The 22,123-nt window shown below is 35.4% G+C and overlaps 1 protein-coding gene across 1 annotated transcript in view; it reads left to right on the forward strand.

Annotated features, from left to right (window-relative positions):
- The window catches only part of AQR (aquarius intron-binding spliceosomal factor), a 91,675-nt gene that overhangs the window by 33,853 nt on the left and 35,699 nt on the right, over window positions 1–22,123 (forward strand). Inside the window, exons 14-19 of the mRNA XM_047075346.1 lie at window positions 4,893–4,995; window positions 7,507–7,627; window positions 10,553–10,694; window positions 13,759–13,937; window positions 17,487–17,654; window positions 18,931–19,100. Coding sequence (XP_046931302.1) covers window positions 4,893–4,995; window positions 7,507–7,627; window positions 10,553–10,694; window positions 13,759–13,937; window positions 17,487–17,654; window positions 18,931–19,100 — 883 coding nt within the window. The remainder of the gene's footprint in view (window positions 1–4,892; window positions 4,996–7,506; window positions 7,628–10,552; window positions 10,695–13,758; window positions 13,938–17,486; window positions 17,655–18,930; window positions 19,101–22,123) is intronic.

Below are 22,123 nucleotides of genomic sequence, written 5' to 3' on the forward strand. Positions count from 1 at the left end.
AATTTAATGGTTTTTATTTTTGTTTTGGAGAGACAGAGCATGAGCGGGGGAGGGGCAGAGAGAGAGAGAGGGAAGCACAGATTCGGACATGGGGCTTGAACTCATCATGAGCTATGAAATCATGACCTGAGCCGAAGTTGGACACTTAACCAACTAAGCCACCCAGGCGTCCCAAAATTTATATTTTTCATAACTTAAACATTTTTCCTAGATCATAAAGTTTTCTTAAAGTAGAACATAAAACTGGTATCCCATCAGTCATAATATACAACAGAAATCAGTAAATGTTCATATGTGACATCAAAGGTATGAGTTAGAAACCTTTTTGTGTGTTTAAAATTTATGAAATTAGTAATATTCTTTGGCACTCAGCTAATACACATTTTTGAAAATGTAGTAATACGTTTGTACTACGTGGTAGGCACTCTACTAAGTATGTAAATAATCCTCAAGACTTTCATTTGTGTGAGGAGTAGGTACCATTTTAGGTTTAAGGTCACTGAGACACAGAATTGTTAAGTCATTTGTCTAGGTCAAATAGCAAGTAAGCAGCTTTCTTCCAAAGCAGCAGAGAAAGTAAAACCTAGCTTTTATTTTTTTATTTAAAAAAAAATTTTTTTTAACGTTTATTTATTATTGAAATACAGAGACAGACCGTGAGCAGGGGAGGGGCAGAGAGAGAGGGAGACACAGAATCTGAAGCAGGCTCCAGGCTCCGAGCTTGTCAGCACAGAGCCCAACACAGGGCTCAAACCCACAAACCAAGCGATTGTGACCTGAGCCAAAGTCAGACGCTTAACCAACTGAGCCATCCAGGCGCCCCTCAAACCTAACTTTTAACTGTGCTCTGTTATCTCCCTATTGTCCTTAACTCTTGGGAGAAATTATGTTTAGCTCATTATGGCTCTCTAAAATGAAACAAACTTGGCTTTAACTTAGAAGTTGATTAACTTGGAAGATTATTGAATCTTCATAAGAAGATTTAATAACTTTTTTTTTTAATGTTTATTTTTGAGAGAGAGATACAGAGCGTGAGTGGGAGAAGGGCAGACAGAGAGAGAGGCACAGAATCTGAAGGAGGCGCCAGGCTCTGAGCTGTCAGCACAGAGCCCAGTGCGGGGCTCGAACTCAAAAACTGTGAGATCATGACCTGAGCTAAAGTCGGACACTTAACCAACCGAGCCACTCAGGCACCCAAATAATAACTCTTATAATAACACATAGAATTATTTCATTCTCTTAATGAACTGCAGAAAGTTCCTTTGAATAACTCTGCCATACTATTTTGTGATCACTCTCCAATTGACAAATCTTTAATTTCTAAATTTTTGGCCATTATTAATGACTCACTAATGAACAACATCCTTTTTATTTCTCTGTGAAAATTTTTGGCACTGATTCACAGAAGCAGAATGGCTGACTCAAAGGGGTTATGTATTTAAAATTTGTTATATATTGCTAAATTCCCTTCAAAAGTATGTACCAGTTATACCAACAGAATTTGAGGATTTATTTCTTTCCCTACCTGCTAGGTAAATTAGTCTTTAATTTTCGCCAATCCAAAGATAAAAGAACCATCATTGTTTTACTTTGCATTTTGTGATTATGTTGGGGAAATTGAGCATCTTTCTATTTTTCTTGGCCATTTGCATTTTGTCTGCAACTTTGTTGTTATCTTTTGCTATTTTGTATTTCATTGCTTGTCATACTGATTTCTTTAAGAACCTGTATTTTGCATACTAATATTTTGTCTAATTTGTGTTGTAATTATTTTCTCTCAGTTTCTCACTTTAGATTTTGTGTTGGTATATTTTGTTATTACAGTGTTTACAATTTTTAAATTATATGTCAAGTCTTCTTAACAACAATAGCAAATGTTTTATGTTAGAAGGCCTTCCTCCCCATAAAATTATAAAGTAGTATGTTTTTAAAACCCCTTTATAGATTTTTTTTTTACATTAAACGTAGCTGCATAATCCATATGGGGAATTTATTTTTGCCCGTATTACTTCTTTACAATCTTGTAAATTATAGAGGATGTTAAAAACCTTTTTTTTAATATGGATTATAGCCATTATATTTACTATAATAGAAATTAAAACTGGAAAAATGTTAAATAATTTATTTAAAAAACTAATTAAAAGCCTATTATGTTAGCATACATATTGTTAATGAAAAATATATTCTCCCAAATTAAAAAAAATATAGTGAAAAGTGGCATTGTTTTACACTTCTGCAATCTCTTTAATGTCTGACTTAATCAAAGACAGTTGAATTTGCAGATGTGCTTCTGTATTTCATTTATTGTGAGATTGTTTTTGTTGAAGTAAATGAAGAAAATCAGGCCTTATGCAAAAGGGAAATATATTTCAGTAGCTTTTTCAAATAATTGTGAATATTTTTCTTTGATACAATATAAAAACTTGACAAGTGGTAGTTTCTTAAATGTTAGTTTTAGTGTGGTATCTGAAACCATATTAAGGAACTCTGTGAGTTAAATTAAAGTGAATTAATTTTAGAAATGGCGATATTTGCCTTGCTTATGGATGAGAGGACTCAATTAAGGTATGAATTCTGCCCAAACTGATCCATAGATATAATTCAGTTCCAATCAAAATTCCAGCAGAATATTTTCTAGAAATTAACAGGCTTATTCAGAAATTAATATAGAAAGGCAGAGATGAGAACAGCCTAAACCATTTTGAAAAAGAACAGAGTTGGAGGATCCTCGCTACCGAATTTCAAGATTGCTTGTAAAGCTACAGTAGTCAAGACCCTGTGGTATTGAATAAAAGATAGACAGACATAGACACCACCGGAACAAAATAGAATTCAGAAATAGACCGCACATATATGGTTAGTTGATTTTTGACTAAGGTGCTAAAGCAACTCAATGGAGAAAGGATAATCTTTTCAACAATAGTGGAACGGTTGGATATCTGTATGCAAAGTATGAAATTTAACCCGTACTTCACATTCTGTACACAGATTAACTCAAAGTGAGTCATAGACCTATTTATCAAAACGGGAACTAATAGGACATACAGGATATCTGTGTGATTATGGTTTGTACAAACATTTCCATAGACACCAAAGCACAGTCCATAAAGAAAAAAAATGGATAAGTTGGACTTTATAAAAATTTAAAACTATTACTATTTGAAAAGACATTGTTAAGAGAATGAAAATACAACCCCAAAGTGGAACAAAATATTGGCCAAACACGTATCTGATGATGGGCTGTCTCAGAACTCAGTGATAAGAAAACAATTTAAAAATAGCTCAGGGACTGCCTGGGTGGCTCAGTCTGTTGAGTGTCCAACTCTTGCTTTCAGCTCAGGTCATGTTCCTGGGGTTGTGGGATCAAACCCTGGTCAGGCTCCGTGCTGGCTGTGGAGTCTGCTTGGGATTCTCTTTCTCCCACTTGCACTCTCTTTCTCTCAAATATATATAAAAAAACGTTTAGCTCAAGATTTGAACAGATACTTCACCAAAGATAATGCATTTCAGTAACGCCACAGAAGGATGCTTAGTATCATTAGTCATTAGAGAAATGCATATTAAAATCATAATGAGATACCATTACATGTCTTTTAGAATTGTTTAAAAAAAAACATGCAGTGTTATTGACTTATGACAAGGATGTGGAGCAGCTGGATTCTCATACATAGCTGATAGGAATTCAAAGTTCGCAAAAATTTGACAGTTTCCTATAAAGTTAAACATGTACTTACTGTGCAATCTAGTATTCTCACAGATATACCCAAGAGAAATGAAAATTTGTGTTTGCACGAAAATCTGTGTGGAAATGTATATAGTGGCTTTAGTTATAGTTGTCTTTTAAAAACATATCCTTCAACTGGTGAGTGAATACACGTGCTGTGCTACATCCCATATGATGGAATACTACTCAGCAATAAAAAGGAACCGATTACAGACATGCAGTCTGGGTGCATTTTAGTTGCGTTATGCTAAATGAAAGCAACCAGTGTCAAAGGCTACATAATGTATGATTCCATTTATTTGACCTTCTAGAAAAAGCAAAGTCGTGGAGATCAAAAACAGATTAGTGGTTACCAGGGACTGGGATAGAGTATGTGAGGGAATTTGGGGAGCGTGATGAAACGTATTCAAGTAATGGAAAGCTGTTCAGCTCACGGTGGTGAATGCAAGTTTTCTAGAATTCCAGTTTTTCACTTGGCAGTTCAAATTTTATCTTTGGTAACAAATACTATCAGTTGTTTTCCTTAAAGTTACTGGTTTGTTCAGATTTGAAAATTTTTTGCCATTTATTCAGGTCTGAATAACCATAGTTTGTCAGTTCTTTCAAGCAAAAATTGTGTGCAAAATGTGTGCATCCCATTCTGTCACACAGAATTTTTTAAAAGCATAGTCAAGAGTCCAAATTTAATTATATTAGTAATTAATTTTAATTACTAATTTAATTTTAGTTAATATATTAATTTTGCTGCTTCATTAATTGCATTCTTAATGTTTTTTACTCTGCATGGGGTAGTGAGGAATGCTATGGCTACTTACAGTCCTGGTTGGTGCCACCACCTTACCCTATGTCAGTAGTTTACCCACCATTGCTTTACACTGTGTAGGTAAAGACAGTGGAAAAAAACAAATAATGTCCTAGTATTAATATAAAATAGTATTTTTCTTGCATACTTCCTAGAAGGGTCTCAGGGGTATGCAGACGATAATTTGAGAGCCTACATTAAGGGGATTAGCTTTCATTGGTAATTTTTTTTTAATTTTCTGCTGTATCGTAGGATTATATTTTCTAGGTAAAATGTTTTAAGCCATCTGTAAAATTAGGTGTTTCAAAAATGAACTAGGGTTAAATTAATAGAATACTCTTGATCTGAATATTCCTTATTCTGCAGTTCAAATACACTCCACCAGGTGGCATCATACCTCTGCTTGTTACCAACTCTTCCTAAAAATGAAGACACAACTTTTGATAAAGAATTTCTTCTGGAATTGCTGGTAAATGTTAATGTTCTTTGAATTTTCCCTACCATTTTGAATCATACCTAAAGACCTGGGTATGTCTTTTTTTCCAGGGCTAAAGGGTAAGTAGATCATTGCTACCTATACCTATTTTACAATTACATCATCATTTGGTTTTGTCAGATTTCTTTTCTCATTTGTTAGATTTCTTTTCTCAAGACTTTACCTCTCACAAGTGCTTTATGGCATGAATTCATTGCATACAGACATTTATGAGCAGCTTTTTTGTCAGGCTCTGGATTCAGGCAATGGGGAATGCATAGATAATTGACACCATTCCTGCCTTTTAGAGGTCACAGTTACATACACACACACAGGTAATACATATGTATTCATATCTGTCTATCTGTGTATTTTAAAAGTTATTTAAAGTACCTTGAATATTGACGTATACCTTTATCATTAGAAAACTCAGGAATGTTTAAAGAAAATAAGTTATCACTGACTTAGTGGTTTAAGAATTCTAAGGGATTTTTCAGTCATTTTGGAAAGTAGTGGACTTTATCTCTCAAACTAATACTTTTTTTGGTAAGGTTTTTTGTTTTTTTGTTTTTTTTTTTAAGGTTTTCTTTTTTTTAAGTGCAGTTTTAAGGCTCACAGAAAAATTTGAGGGAAAGGAGTATACCTTACTTTTAGCTTTAGTAAAATCATTCATAAAATGTGTGAGTAATTATGTCTACACTATGAATATTTAAGTTGTTTGCAATGTTCACTTACAAATAATGATGTGATCCTGACACATGCCTCTTTGTGCCTATGTGGGGACATTTAGGAGAGGTACCTAGAAGTGAAATTATTTGATTAAAACATGTGCTTATTTAAAAGATAGGATGCAGCCAAATTATCCTCAAAAAGGTGCATTTCCCACCAACAGTGTGTTAGAGTAAATCTCCTTAAGCTTGTACCAGCATTGGGTGTTATGAGTCATCCCAATTTTTGCTAGTGTCATGAGTTAAAAAAAAAAAAGGCTTGTTTTAATTTTTTGTTTTCTGTTTGCTATTGAAAAGATCCTAAAGGACTTCCTTCCTCTGCTTTAGTTTGAGTAGTTTTTAGTATGTTTTTTATAACTTTACAAACATACACTATGTAAGAGTATATATACATCTTTTAACATAGAGCCATAATGGGCACACAGTTTTGTGACATATGTTCCAAGCTAATACTTTTAATATAGGGTATAAAATACAATTCCTTACTGTAGAGAAGAAGATATGCTACTTCGGGAATAGTTACCAGAAACTATTATAGCAGATGTTTTAAGCCTGGTGACAGGTGCTTCAGTGCCATTTGGAGAGAAATTCCTGGAGTTTTAAATTAATTCATGTGTGGAAAATACTTTTTTATTGATATATTTACTTGTGTGAAATGTATGTCTCGGGTCACCATCTTTGCCTTCTTCGTTATTTCCGAGTGCCAAGTGCTTTCTAAAAATTCCTTGTCCTATTTTCTGACAATGTAAAATCGTTTCTCATAAGTCAGGTTTGGGGATTATTAATAAATCCTTACTATACAAAGAAATGAGGATTTCTTTAGGAATCTTTCTAATGGAAAACAGGTTTAAACATAAGGCTTGATTTTATGCCTTTTACAGTCTTAGAGCTAAGATTTTATTTTTAAAATTGAAATATTTATGCCAAAAAGAAAACGGCTTTAAAAATTTAAAAATCTATAGTGCTACAGCATTATCTCTCATTTCCTCTTGTTCCTAAACGATTTCCTCAGGCTTTGGATTCTTCTAATATCTGAATAATGATGAAGAAGTTGAAATATGCATATTGGTTAGATGATATCACACTGTCTTCTTTCCTAAAATAATACTATCTCTACTGAAGAGAACATGACACATTTTTCAAATATATCATTATTTTAACATATTAATTAGGGAACAAGCTTATTTCTGTGTTTGAAATAGAGGACTACTATAATATTAACAATGGAAATCTACATAGAGGCCATCAAGTCCACCTCTCATTTTACAAGGAAGGCTGAGACCAGGTTATTAATAAACAAAATTTTCCATATTGTTTAGTTAGTATAAGAATAAAAACTTTAATCGAGGACTTAGGGCTCCCATTTTTTTCTTACATTGATGAATACTAAGTGCTGGCATGTGCAAAGCACCTTGATGCTATTTTACAGTATTCTATTTCATTTTCATAAGAAACCTGAGAGGTAGGTGGTATTTTATCTGCTTTACTGAAAGATTGCTAAAATCAGGGAAGTTGAGGTATCTTGCCCAGTTTTTATGTAGTTCATACATAGAGGTTCTGGGGGTTGAACTCAGATCCATCTGATTACAAAGCTCACCGTAATGGGTGCCTCTTTCATCTTTGATTTATGGAGAAATTGGAAAAAGGAAAGAAAAACCTCTAAGTACTACCATAACTGAAAGAGATGAAACTTCTCATTTCAAACTTTATGGTGAATTTCTCCATAAATTATTTTAACAAAAGATGCTTCTGACTTTCTACATGAACCTGTTTCTAGGTATCTCGTCACGAACGTCGAATTTCTCAGATTCAGCAGTTGAACCAGATGCCTTTGTATCCAACTGAGAAAATCATTTGGGATGAAAATATTGTCCCAACTGAATACTATTCTGGGGAAGGTAAGCCAGAGAAGCACGGGATTCAGGTGTGCCATGAAATTTAATTTAGAATTTATCATAGGTAACTGAAAGTACTTCTGTCTGTTACATACATTAGGATAATATTCTGGTACCTTCAAGTTCATTTTAAAGCTGGAAACTTTTCAGTATTTGAATGCTTAGCATTAAGGATTTTTATTAAATTTAACCATGTCCTAATGTGTGTATGTGCATGTCCTCAGATGTGCACCTGTATACATATTTTATGTCATGTACCTATGTCATCCTTTATAAAATATGACCATAAGCAATAAAAATACTGTAAGGAACCTAATAGTATAGGAAGTGTAGCTTTCATTATGTCACTGTAATAGGTTTTGTTTAGTAGTGTTTTATTTCAAAGCCTTTTTTAGAAGTTCTTCTGAATTCCTTGTTAAGCCAGTTAATGACCACCAAAAATTGTCATTTGTTAATAATAAACCCCTAGTCTGATTGAAAATAGTATTCCCTGGTTTGTTTACCTATTTCAGCAGATTTGTTCCTAAATGCTTTTGTTCATCCTTTAAGGATGAGAATTCGCCAAAATTGAGTATATGCTGAAGTATATTGTGACGTATTTTGAAGGCATATTTCAAAAAAAATTTTTAAGGAAATTTTTTGAACAATGGTATCATTATGAGAAGCTTAGCTGTTTTAAAGACCTCACCAGTGGTACATTTATTTAAAATGGATACTTCAGAGTCCTGTCCTAAAGCTATAACTTTAGTATATGCAGTGCACCAAAATTTTTCTAGATTTCAGAATAGGCAGTCTTCATTTTTTATTTTTTTCATTCTTACAATGGCCAGTGCACTGTTTTCTCACTTTTCCAGTTTGTTCATGCTAAAAGCATTTATGACCATGGATGTATGCCATCTCTTTTCTAATCAGTCCCTACAAAGCAGATACCACTTCATATTTTGTTTGGCAGTAAATAGCTTATATTTTCTTAAACATAGACCTAGTCATACATGTACCTTTTGGTGCTACTCAGTCACACTGGTCAGCATATAAAACACATTTTGCCAAGTATAGAAAGTATTGCTCTTCTTTCATTCCTGTGGACTTAAAGGAAAAGGGATTCAAATCTTTTCAGCTTCTATAGAAAGAATTTCAGAACAATATTAGTTGCCAAATGGTTTCACTGTAATTAAGCTGTTTTCAGACAGTTGACTATATCATGCCGTTGTTCTTTCGTGACCATGGATGGCCCTGTGTTTTGGGGGCTCAACATCTGCTGATAATAAATAGGCAAAGATCAAAGCTAATACTGCATGATACAGACTGCTTCTAGCTCCCAGGGAGAGGAAGAAATTGGGACAGATATAAAAATAGATATATTGTAAGAATTGTAAAGAAAATTCTTGTAAAATCTTTGGCCCCTTTTTTGGACCTTTTTAATAAACACAGATCTAGAAAGCCACACAGAATAAATATAGAGCTTAACTAAGTATCATAAGAGAAATAACCGCCTTGTTAGCCATCCCAGAACCCTCCTATAAGCTCCTTCCTAGTTACTGCTTCTGCCTCCACTTGAAAGTAACCATGTCTTCACTTCCATAGTAATCACTATATATTTCTTCATAGTTTTATCACCGAATTGTGCATCCACATATGATAGTTAATCGTGCACATTTTTTAAATGTCTTTTACTTTACAAGTACCTCATATCCCTTCCTCTTGTTTTGAAGAACCTGAGTTGTTTGTTCCACAGTCTAGCTTTTTTTTAGTGACTACTCAGTATACACCCGAGTATGTCCCTCTGCTCTTTATTTTTCTTACAGATTGGTACCTGAATGCAGAAGCTTGATCAGGCTTAAGGTTTTCTCTCTGGCAAGATTCTTGGTAGTGTTGTATTCTTTCATCAGAGGCATATGATGTCTGGTTGTTTTTGTGGGTATGATGTTAGCTGCCATTGCTGCTTAACAGCTAGATTTGTTAATTCAATGACGGTTGCAGAATGGTGACATTTTAATTCTTTTTTTCTTTTTTTTAATAAAATTGTGCTCTCAAAGAGATGCTTTCCCTTAGCCTCTGGCCTGAAAGATACTGAGTCAGATTATAAATCAGAATTTATGAACATAAATGATGTGAAATAAATAAAATTTTTTTATGTTTATTTATTTTTGAGACAGAGAGAGCATGAGCAGGGGAAGAGGAGGGGTAGTGTGAGAGAGACAGATAGACAGACAGACACAGAATCCAAAGCAGGCTCCAGACTCTGAGCTGTCAGCACAGAGCCTGATGCAGGGCTCGAACTCACAAACTGTGAGATCATGACCTGAGCCGAAGTTGGTCGCTTAACCAGCTGAGCCACTCAGGTGCCCCCCATTTTTTTATTTATGTTTTTTTCTATTAGGTTCATTATTGCTTTGGTACAGTGGGAATGGAAGTAACTCCAGGAATAACAACCAATGCCGTATCCTTAAAGTCTAGCCAAAAGACGAGATTCAGAGCACAGTAATGACCACTGGAGATAGATTTATGCATTGTAGTATACTAATTAGGTTCTGCGATAAATTTGTCATGGGGTTAGTTTATGGTCATTGATTACTTCGAGCTTTGCCAAATAAAAATTAGTAAAGGAAGAATTTTTAAACTACTTGAGACTATGTTAATTTTAAGTATCTTCAAATATTTTTTAGAAGATTGTTTGTATATGAATTATTGATATGTGGTTATATGTATTAATGAGATTTGTTCTTCCTTTCCAGTTCTTAGTAGATAGTTCTTAACCTGGTTTCAGTTCTGTGTGAAAATAAAAATAGGACCTTATCAAATATGCTGTATTTCAGCATATTAAACATTAAATTAGACTCTACCAAATTTGTGGTACATTTCTTTATACATAGTACAGCTGTCTGAGTAAGAGAATAATTTGGATGTGGATGTTGTTTTCTTTTTCAGGTTGTCTTGCTCTTCCCAAGTTGAATTTGCAATTTTTGACTCTCCATGATTACCTTCTAAGGAACTTTAATCTCTTCCGCTTAGAGTCAACTTATGAAATTAGGCAGGACATCGAGGATAGTGTCAGCAGAATGAAGCCATGGTTAGTAAATTGGTTCCATTTGTAATGAAGAGATGCAAACCGTGACATACCTCTGTCAGAAACCTCATAAGTGTGTTTAGAAATAGTATACCTGGCTTGTAGATGCCCTCCAAAATATATTTATTCTTTGAGAAATTGTCTGATTTCTGTAAATTTAGTTTGAGAAATTCTCTAAATTCTCTAATGTGGATTAGAGTATATCAAAAATGCTAAAATATAAAATATGTATCTGGATCCTTGGGGGTGGGGGACTGGAAATAAGGGGGGAGAGGTCGTCATTCTCGGGGACAGGGAAGAAGTGTAGAGGAGAGTAGGTTGAACATGAGTAAAAGGGTAAAGAGGGAGGGTATGGGCTGACCCAGCGGGCCTATACTAGGGCAGGACGGTTTAAGTCCTGGGAGCTTATAATAAAGGGGTCTTCTGCTACCCCAGCTGCTCTTGTGGCTGTCACCAGTACCTCAGTTAGCCTTTCTAAGGGACCTGGCAAGAGATGGGGAGCATTGCTGAGCATCACATATAATGGAACGTTGGGAAGTCTTCCTTGGCCCTCCATCCATAGATTACCTTGAAGAGACTAAATCAGGATTTATTCGGGGGCCCGTGAGTAGGGCTCATTATTTGATGAAGTCTTCTGCTTAAACTCCCTGCCTGCTAGCTCATGTTTGGAATTCCGTTAGCTAAGAAAAGACTTTCATTCTAGTTATTGGAAGCAGCTGTGCATTAGGAGATTTGTGGAGGTTAGTTTTCATTTTAGACATGACTTTATGTCCTTCATTTATTATTTCATGCTAAGTATGAAATTGATGAGGGTAAGTTATATACCACAAGTGACCATAAACTAGTAAAATTAATTCTGTAAAATGAATTTTTATTATAGTCATACCATGCGTGCACATATAATTATGCTGCATTCTGTATGCAAAGCTTAACACTTTTTGAATATGAACTGATGCAGGTATTTTCCAGGCTTCTCTCCTTACTAATTACAGAGAGCTACATGGACACTGTGATTATGATCTATTTTTTTCACTTCCACATTTTATTTCATACACACTTCTATTTTTTAATTAATTATTATGTGAAAAGTTATTCTGGGTGAGACTATAAAACACAACATAAAGTATTTTTGACTTAATAATCAGTTGAGTCAGTAGGCAGGCTAGCACTGTGAGATTTGTATACTCACTGGCTGATCATCCCTGCCCACAGCTTTGCTGAAACTATTGCCTATTGTTTGGACCCCGGGGGGAGTGTTTGATCGGAAGCTTCCTTTCAGTTTATGGTTACCTTGCGTGTATATGCTCAGATGCTGGACCTAATTTTGGCCATTTTGCAAACTAAGGATTTATTAATTAGCAGATTATCAAATAGAATTCACTTATATTTTACTTAAATGTCAAATAAACCAAAAATACTTAGTGTTCTTCTGGTCTATTAACAAAGGAAATTTTTTTAACTTACATTATTTTCTGCTAAGGAGGAAAAATATCATTTTTGAGAGTTTTAACTTGTGATAATAAACTTTTCTAGATTTTCGTAAAAATGATGAGATCTAGGGGCACCTGGATGGCTCATTTGTTTGAGTTTTTGATTGTGGCTCAGGTCATGATTCTTGGATTTGTGAGTTCAAGCCCTGCATTGTGCTCGCTGCTGTCAGTATAGAGCCCGCTTTGGATCCTCTGTCCCCCTTTCTCGTCACCCCATCTCAAAATAAATACACATTAAAAGAAAAAGATGAGATCTAAAAAGAGGCCAGACTTCTTTCTGCTCATGTGTGCTGAAGGTGAAGAAGAGAGGCATTTTTACTCAGTGCATGGTTCTAATGATCGTGTTTTCAGGCTGCTAAAACCACTGAGCAACATACAGGCAGAAATCTGTCCTCTTTAATGCTTCATGTTGCAGGTAGATTTTATAAGCAGAAGTTGGGGAGAATAGATTAGTGGTTGCCTGGGTATTTGGAACAGGATTGACTGTAGTCAGATGAGAGGGATCTTTTATACATAGGATGGAAATGTTCTCAAATTACGTTGTGGTGATGGATGCACAACCCTGCAAATTTACCAAAAATCATTGAAATGTGTGCATGTACAGTGAATGAATTTTATGGTGTATAAACTAATACTGTAGTAAAATTGTAAAAAATGGAGGTGATAGTTATTACCTTTTAGAAATTATACTAAGCAAGTCACTGGATGCAGAACATTTGTTTCTAATTAGTTTTACTCTTTGATATTACAAAATGTGTAGGTTTTTTCTTATAACACAAAGACTTTACATGGAATATAGCTTTTCTTTACCTGTGTAAGCATGTCATTTTTGGCAGTGCTTTCCAGTTTGGGAGTGTGGCTACAGAATTTATGTTACAGATTTCCCAGATATACTACTTAGTGTAAAATTTAAAGCACTACTTAGACTAAGAAGAAATAATGGGTATTTGAATGTTACTGATTCTGATTATTACAGCTAGCTTATTTGTACCCCTAATTCATGGCAGCATCTTTTAAATGATTTAACTATTACGCCCTAAAGCAAGCATTTGCATAGATATTAATCATTTGTTGGTTTGGTTTTAATTTTTAAAATTCTAGCTTGTTCTAAAACAGCTTATAGAAATACCTATACATAAAATGGAAATAGTTGTGACTATCTTGATGAAAAGAGGAAGAGGATAAGAATATAAACTAAAGCTAACTATGCTAGATTATTATTATAATCTAGGTTATTCTATTATTATAATAGATTATTCTTTGACAACATGGCTCTTCTCTTATGTATATAGTTACCTTTTTTTCCTGGGTGTGTGTAGGCCACTCCTCCTTTGTCCCTTTCTTTACTGGACCATGTTTGCCAATTCATACTGTTGAATATATTCCTTATATATTGGGACTTGGTTTTTGTTTTTTGTTTTTTTGTTTTTTTGTTTTTAAGTTAATTAGTAAGAGTTACTAATGTCAGGGCTTAGTTAGGAGCTAAACATGTATTCCTCCTTACTAATTGTACTTGTCCCAAAGTTGGGGAAAAGTCCTTTTTTGTTTGAGTAATCATGCACTTCTTTGGTTTTCAGGCAGTCTGAGTATGGTGGTGTAGTGTTTGGTGGCTGGGCACGAATGGCCCAGCCTATTGTCGCTTTCACTGTGGTTGAGGTTGCCAAGCCCAACATAGGTGAAAACTGGCCAACCCGAGTTCGTGCAGATGTTACCATCAATCTGAATGTCAGAGATCATATCAAAGATGAATGGGAAGGTAATTCTCTATTTCGAAAAGTAAAGCTACCTTTTGTCTTTATAGTTTATAGATTTTCACTTAGAAAATTGGCAAAACACTTGTACTAAACATTACCCTTCTAAACATTGTCTTTATATTCATTAGTAGTAAAAATAACAAGGATCATATAAGAATCATTGAATGTCTCAATACTTTAATAAAAAGCATAAAAGAGCATGCATATCACAGTATTTTGAAAATTGCTGTTTGCGAAGCTGAGATGAGAGCTCTTTAAATGTCACACATAGTAAGATGATATTTATGAATTTGTAGGATTGGTATAAAAAGAATTAAAATACTACTGTTTGCTAAAGAAGGGGGGGGACAGCCCATGTATAACTGGTACACATGCAGAGTTATTATGGAAAATTGGTATTTTTAAGAGATAAAGCAGCCAGAGTGAAGAGAATAGGGATGCATATGGTTGGTGGAAAATAAAGACACAATATCAAAATTAGACAAACTCAAAAGCAGTTCTAAGGGGATCTGGGAAAACAACTCAGAGAGAAATAATGGTTTATTTGCACCAAAGGGAGGAAGTCGGATAAAGAATTAGTGGTATTAAATGTATTCAAGGATAGATAATAGATGCAGAGAAATTGAATGACTTATTTCCCCTGCTCTTTCCTAGGCAAGATTTTAGGGACAGGAGTTCCGTGTCACTGTGAATTTTATGTAGAGGCAAATATGTTCGTAGTTAGTAAGCCAAATAAAGAGTTAAAACATTGATAACACCTGTACCGGAAATGGCACGTGAACTAATTTTTAAGTGGCACTTTTATGTTTTTCCCCCAGCTGTCTATGAGAGCTCTTGCTTGCTGTCCTGTTGTGAGAAACAGTAGCTGGCAGATTTCATCTCCATCCACCTTCTTGGCATGCCAGAAGGAAAAGGATAGTCCCTTAATGGATCAGTTTTCAGAAATTACTACTCCCAACATAGCTGTTTATAACCTTAGGGACTATATGATATGTTTATCCAGCAATTCTGAAGGAATTCAGCAGCAAAGCTGGCCAGATGCTTAACAGATGGCCACTGTAGTGGGTATAGTTGTAACAGATTGTTTCTGTGACTCCTGTATCCTTCAAAAGAGTTCCAATCTAATCTAGTGCATCACACATCTAGAATAATGTACACCTTTATTGTTGCTGAACCTTAAGAAAGGCATTAAGTTGCTGGAGAAGGTTTTATACTTAATACCTTTGACGCTTAAGGAGGTATTAAAATAAACAGTGTTTTACACAGTTACCTAAACTCCTTTCCTTTATTACTTTGGAGGCTTCTATCAGAAGGACGTTAAATAGTCTTTTTTTTTTCTCTTTCATTCTTTTAAACACAGGCCTCTGATGGAATGAGAAATCTAATGGGTCAATTTTGATGAACAAGATAGGGAACAGTAGGATACTATAGAACAGTATATTCATTTTCCTATTATGGGGCATGGTGAGGAGAAAAGTGTTTCCTGGGAGGCCAGAGCCAAAATTCAGGCCCTGTGTCGATCACAGATGGATTAACTAAATAGAAAATGGAGGCAGAAAATCAGAGGGGAGTTCTATAAGTACTAATGAATATTGTCCTGTAGGAACAGGATAGTTTTGAAGAGTTTAAGTTGAATATATAAAGCATTCTTCTTGTGCCTTCAAAAAGGTATGAAGCTCAGGCCCTTAAATACCCCATTTAAAATTAAGGAAACTGAATTATGAAACAGGAATGCTGGACTCTGCTCTAGAGGGCACAGCCAGGACAGAGTAGATACATACAGATGGTTGAAGGAGAAAGATAGTCGAGCCGTTATCTAAGTTGTTTTTTGTTTGTTTGTTTGTTTGTTTTTTATGTAGATATGAGATGTCCCACAGTAAAATGATCTGCTTTAGCAGGGAATAGGCGGTCATCCATCAGTGGTGCCAAAAAGTGACATTGGTGGGGACCTAATTACTTCTTTTTGTTTTTTAATTTTTTTTTTTAATGTTTGTTTATTTTTGAGAGAGACAGAGACAGAATGTGAGTGGGTTAGGGGCAGAGAGAGAGGGAGACACAGAATCCGAAGCAGGCTCCCAGGCTCCAAGCTGTCAGCATAGAGCCTGACACCGGGCTCAAACTCAAGAGCCGTGAGATCATGACCTGAGCCGAAGTCAGACGCTCAACCGACTGAGCCACCCAGGTGCCCCGGACCTAATTACTTCTCAGGGCCACTTTGACTCTAAGACTTAGAAGTTGTAATGAGTTGTGCAGATCAGAAATCCTAAAGGCAGTACAACTCAGATAGTAGAATAGTTCCCCTTCTCATCACTTCTCCTGCTTCTTTACATAGAATTTGTTGGGAAATAAGCAGTGAAGTTATTATCAGAATCAGAATTGTTTCTAGCACACATAAACCCCACTCCATATTAAAACAAACCAGAATGGTCCCAGTACTGTTAACCACGCACTGACTGAAATTGCTGATATGATTTAATTGTAGATCTTATTACCAAGATTATAAGCAAGCAGACCATTTAAGTTTGCGTTTACGTCCTACATTGGCTAACAGAACGAATCAGGAAAGAAATGAAGATTAAGTGGTGTGACATTACGTGATATGAGATCTAATTTTGTGTCCCTTGTGTTCCCATGTGTCCACTTTTAATAGAGCGGGGGATCCAGTTGAGTCTAGCATTTGATGTAATGATTAAGAAGCTATGGACTTTGGCACAAGTTTCCTATTTCTTGACATTTACCTTTAAAAATGTTAAGTATTTGCCGGGGCGCCTGGGTGGCGCAGTCGGTTAAGCGTCCGACTTCAGCCAGGTCACGATCTCGCGTTCCGTGAGTTCGAGCCCCGCGTCAGGCTCTGGGCTGATGGCTCAGAGCCTGGAGCCTGTTTCCGATTCTGTGTCTCCCTCTCTCTCTGCCCCTCGCCCATTCATGCTCTGTCTCTCTCTCTGTCCCAAAAATAAATAAACGTTGAAAAAAAAAAAATTTTTTTTAAATGTTAAGTATTTGCCAAACGAAACTATATATTCAACATGTTCTCAGGATGGTATCTATAAACAATGCTTTTGTGCCTTTTTAAATTATTCTTGAATTGACCTCTTTCGGGGAGTGCAGTTAAACTGTTGTTGGAATGGCAGTGATGGATAGTTTAAACCGATGTTAGAAACCTGCTGAATATGACATAGATGGACTATATGCCAGCCATATTTTTGGTTACTTATTAAGAATGTTAAAAATAAGAATGATGACGAGCATCCAATTTTGGAGCTGTAACATGACTTGGAGGGCTTATTCGGTAACGTATTCATGGCATAAAAGTTTCTAATTTTAATATAAAGAGAAATTTTCGTTTAATTATTGCTGTCAGACATTGAGTATTAAAGATGATAGGAAAAAACCCGTAATTATATTATAATGCAAATATAATCATCGATCGCATCTGGTATTTTAAATGTTTCTTATATCTCTATTCCAAAGATAAGAGGATGAGAATTTGCCAACAAAAGACTGAAAACAAGAACATTCTAGTAAGTGAAAGCATCTTTATGTTTTACCAGGTCTTCGTAAGCATGATGTCTGTTTTTTAATTACCGTGCGTCCCACAAAACCGTATGGTACCAAGTTTGACCGGAGGAGACCTTTTATTGAGCAGATTGGCCTGGTTTATGTCAGAGGCTGTGAAATCCAGGGCATGCTAGATGATAAAGGGCGTGTCATTGAAGACGGTATGGTGATCTATATTTTTAAAAGAGAGTGTGTACATAATGATAAAATTCTTCACCTTTTTTCCCTTTTGCATCTTAAGTAATATTTGTTAGTTGTTTTACATAATAAGTCATCACAAAAGGATTATGTATAATATATGTGTAAGTTACCTACTACCCAGTTTTAGAAATAATAATATGGTTTCTAAACTTTTTATTAGATATTGGAAAGGACAGGATCTTTTGAAGTTACCTTTATTTAAAATTTTTGTAATACTTTGCAATATTGCTTTTTAAAACCTCTAAACACCTCTTATGACATATTTGCCTAGTGTTTTAAGTTTTATTTTTTTGATTCATTGTAGCAGTGGCTCTGAGTTGGGATTAATACTACCCTGTATTTTGAAATGTATGGTGCTATTTATATTGTCATATGACTGGGGTAGGGTTGGGGAGGGTGAGCTATTGGCATTTGACAGATGGGGGTTCGGGATGCTAAACATCTAAACAGAACTGCCTTGTCTAAGGAATTGTCATACCTAAGATGCAGACATTACCCATTTAGAAATACCATCTTACAGGGTTAATCAGCTCTTTGATTTCTTGGATTGATTTTTCTTTGAAATTCTCTCATTGATTATCATTGATTTTTCTTTGAAATTCTTATGTTGTCTTGACTTGGTACAGCTGTTAGATTATATATGCATCTGTGTCCAGTGCTTACTTTCCAATTTGTTTACTAAACTTCTCTCAGAACTAGAATTAACCTCTACCACCTGTGATTTTAAGATTGCACCATTGCTCAAAAGTGCTGATAATTAAACTAATCTTATTACTAGAATAAAAGAAAATGGGAAAGGTGGAATAAACATAAGGCCACATATCGGGACCAGAGTTAGAGGTCTAAGACAAAAAGAAAGGAAATTTCCTTTCACACTGGTGATATTAGGAATGGTATGTGGATGACAAAAGTGATCAGCCAAGTAAGGCGGTGGTAGGAGCTATGAGTGACTGACAAAGTTGTTTGACTTCTAGGGCTCTTATTTTGTTTGAGGACATAGATAACTGCAGTCTGTGGCATTGCATCATAAACATTACGTGACTATTCTGGGAAAAGAAATAGCAAGAATTTAAGGAAAGGAGGAAATATTTTCAGCTTCATAGCATCTACTCAGGGGAATGACTAGAGTTAACTCTGGACAGTTTACTCATCATTTCTAGAAAAGGAATACTGCTGACTTATTTTGATACTTGAAAAGTGTGTATTTCGTTTACCAAATCTTTTCAAAATGTCTAGGACCTGAGCCAAGACCCAATCTTAGAGGAGAGTCAAGGACATTTAGAGTGTTTTTGGATCCAAACCAGTATCAACAAGATATGACCAATACTATACAAAATGGAGCAGAAGATGTGTACGAAACTTTCAATATCATAATGAGGAGAAAGCCAAAGGAAAATAACTTTAAGGTAATTTTTAAGCTGTGTGTAACTAAAAGTAGTACTATGTTTAATTTGAATAACTTCTAAAACGTAAATACATAGATATGAGGTAAAAATGATTCATTAAGAAAATGATCAACTGCTTTTGATTCTAAACAATTCTTTTAAATTTTTCCCTATAGACTAAATATAAAAACTTAAGAAAATTTATTTACTAAATCTATGTTGTCTTTTGATGAGTGTAGAAACTTAAAATATAAATTAAGCCAGGTCAGACTCCTTCCTTGCTGTTGGTATATTAGATACTCAGTGTGGCCAGTATGAGGTAAAGAAACTGCTTGTTTATGTATTTACTGGGAGTTCTTTTTTAAATCAAAAGTAAGTGTACTTCCAAATCACTTTACAAATACAGATGTGATACCTCAGGGCTCTGAATTGCTGTGATAAAACATGTTCATTGTTTACTCATTAGCAGGAAAAGAAAGGTTTAGGGGCTGGAGAGTTTTACTTTCATAACTTAATGGAGACAAGGAGTTTTGATAAAAGAAGATTCTTTATTACTGGAAAGTGTATTACAAAACGTTAACATTGAGCGATTTTTAGCATTTGGTAATGCTAGCTTCGGCACAAGTGCCTTTCTTCATTCTCTCCCCCAAAACAGTGCTTCTACGTTATTGCTTTATCATCTTTTTTTTTCCTTTTCTTATGATTATAAAAAGAAAACCTCGCATATGAAGGAATCTATCCTCCATTTAGCCCTGTTGTTGAAGACGAAACAGTGGAAGTACTCTTGATTTCTTTTTGTCTCCCGCTGCACATCCAGTCCATCAGTCAGTTTGATTAGCTCACCACCTCCACTGATGCCACGTCGAAGATACCTTCATCTCTCACATCCCTGCTTCCATTCTTGACCGCCGCTCCCCTTACGCTATTCTCCACATAGTGACCGAATGCAAATTATGCCCTTGTACCCCTGTTCAGCTCTTTTTAATGGTTTGCCATCACAGTAGAAAGTTACCGCCACAATCCAAGAGGCCCCTTCATTATCTGTTCTCTGGCCACCTCTCCCAACATCATTTTCTAACACCTATCTCTGATTCAGTCCATGCCAGCCTCACTGACCTTTTTGCTATTCTTCAATAACCCATACCTTTTTTACATGGTGTTCCCTCTACCAACACAGTCTTCCTCCCAGGGATTTACGTGCTTCCCTCCCTCACTTTGTGTGGGTAGCTCTGCTTAGATGTTACCTCCTGAGGGAGCTTTTTCGGGAAACCCCCACCGAAAGTGGCATCCCCCCTTCTCATCAGTCTTAATCCAATTATCTGTATCTTTCCTCACAGCTTTTATTATACCTGCTGGTTATATATTTGTAATTTATCTGACTTCACCATTAGAATGCAGGTCTATGAGGGCAGGGTCTCTGTTTCTCAGTAATGACCGGATTTCAGTCACTCTACTAAAAATGAAAAAAAGTTCCTTGTGTTCATTCATTTGACCGGTTTATTTAATGCCCACTGTGTGTCTGGCATTGTCCTGAGTTATATGGAGTCAGTAAAGATGAGTAAGACACAGCTTATACTTTTAGAGAGTTTAGATTACCAATAAGGGAAGTTAAAAGTACAAACAGATAACTAAGTTGAAGTGTTTAAAGGTACCAAAAGTCATAAGAAGGATGCAGGTAAAAGTGCCATGGAAGTAGCGCCTGCCTGGCTCAGTTGAAAGAGCACGTGACTCTTGATCTCAGAGTCGTGAGTTTGAGCCCCACATTGAGTGTAGAGATTACTAAAAAAAATAAAAATAAACTTCAACAACAACCAGAAAGTAACATGGAAGATCAAAAGGCATTCAGGCTCCTATCCAAGAAATGGGCAGTGATTAACTCAACCTGTGTTTGGGAAAGGACGAATGCTCTTTTGGTGTGTTTGGTGTTTTGTTATATACCTGGGCAGCATCCCTTATTTCCTTCTCTCTTTTCCAGTCCATACAGCCTGTTCTGACCTGGATATTTTATTTCTTGCCTGAATAGTTGCACTACATAGCTTACTCTGCCCTACCTTTGTTCTCCTCGTCAGTCACCTGTTTTTCATGTGCTTCCGCTGACCATTTCACTCTGCTTCTCAAAACATTTCTGTGACTTTCCATTAATGATGAAATAAACCAAAGGTCCTTCACAGATCCTTTACTTTGAGCTAAATTGAAATGCCACCTTCCTCCATGAAACCTTGCCTAAGGTCAAAAGTCTCCCCTCCATGCATCTCTCACCTACTCGGAACTGTGTTCCCATTGTATTTTGTAATATTCTTTACCATTTGCCATATTCTGCTGTGTTGTGTCATTGCTAAGAACGTATTTTATCTCCCTACTAAAACTTTAATTTTCTTAGAGAGTAGAGCTCTCATTTTGTCCATCATTATGTGAACATACTCATTCATCTGTCCATCCAGTGTTTTTACCCATCTCATGGTCAAATTTCCTAGATCCCTGCTCTCATGGAAATGATATTTCTAGTGGGAATTAGATGACAAACAGATAACTACATACATGAAAAGAGAATTTCAGGTAGTGATTAGTACAAGAAAATAAAACAAGGTGATGTGATGTGAGTGTGATTAACGTATGCCATCCTGTTACTTTGTTATCCTGTTGGAGTATTTAGCATTTATGATATAAAAATGGTTGGTTTGGTTATTTTATTCCTTGAAATTAGTAGCCTAGCCTTCTGACTTTCATATGTGAGATAGATCGCTGTGTCAAAATAATTATTGGAAAGTCCAAGAGTTTGCCTTGACCATGTATATGTTAACTACTATAATGACTTTTTATTGTAGAATGTTTCTTCCATTTTGAAATTTTGACATTTCATTTTTACCATTTGTTTGCTTTACTTTTTATTTCTTATTTCTTCTAACAGTGTTAATTTTAATATATTTAAATTATGGTATGTTTCACAATTGAGGCATATGTTGATATGCTTCTGGTTGTGTGTTGTCTTAGCACTGAGGAACTATGGAATATAAAGAGGAGAAAGCTCCAGGAGTTTCCAAGAG

This window comes from Lynx rufus, unplaced genomic scaffold (assembly GCF_022079265.1).
Source record: "Lynx rufus isolate CCGP_SWC_20201006 ecotype Redwood Valley unplaced genomic scaffold, mLynRuf1.p SCAF_13, whole genome shotgun sequence".
Taxonomy (NCBI): domain Eukaryota; kingdom Metazoa; phylum Chordata; class Mammalia; order Carnivora; family Felidae; genus Lynx; species Lynx rufus.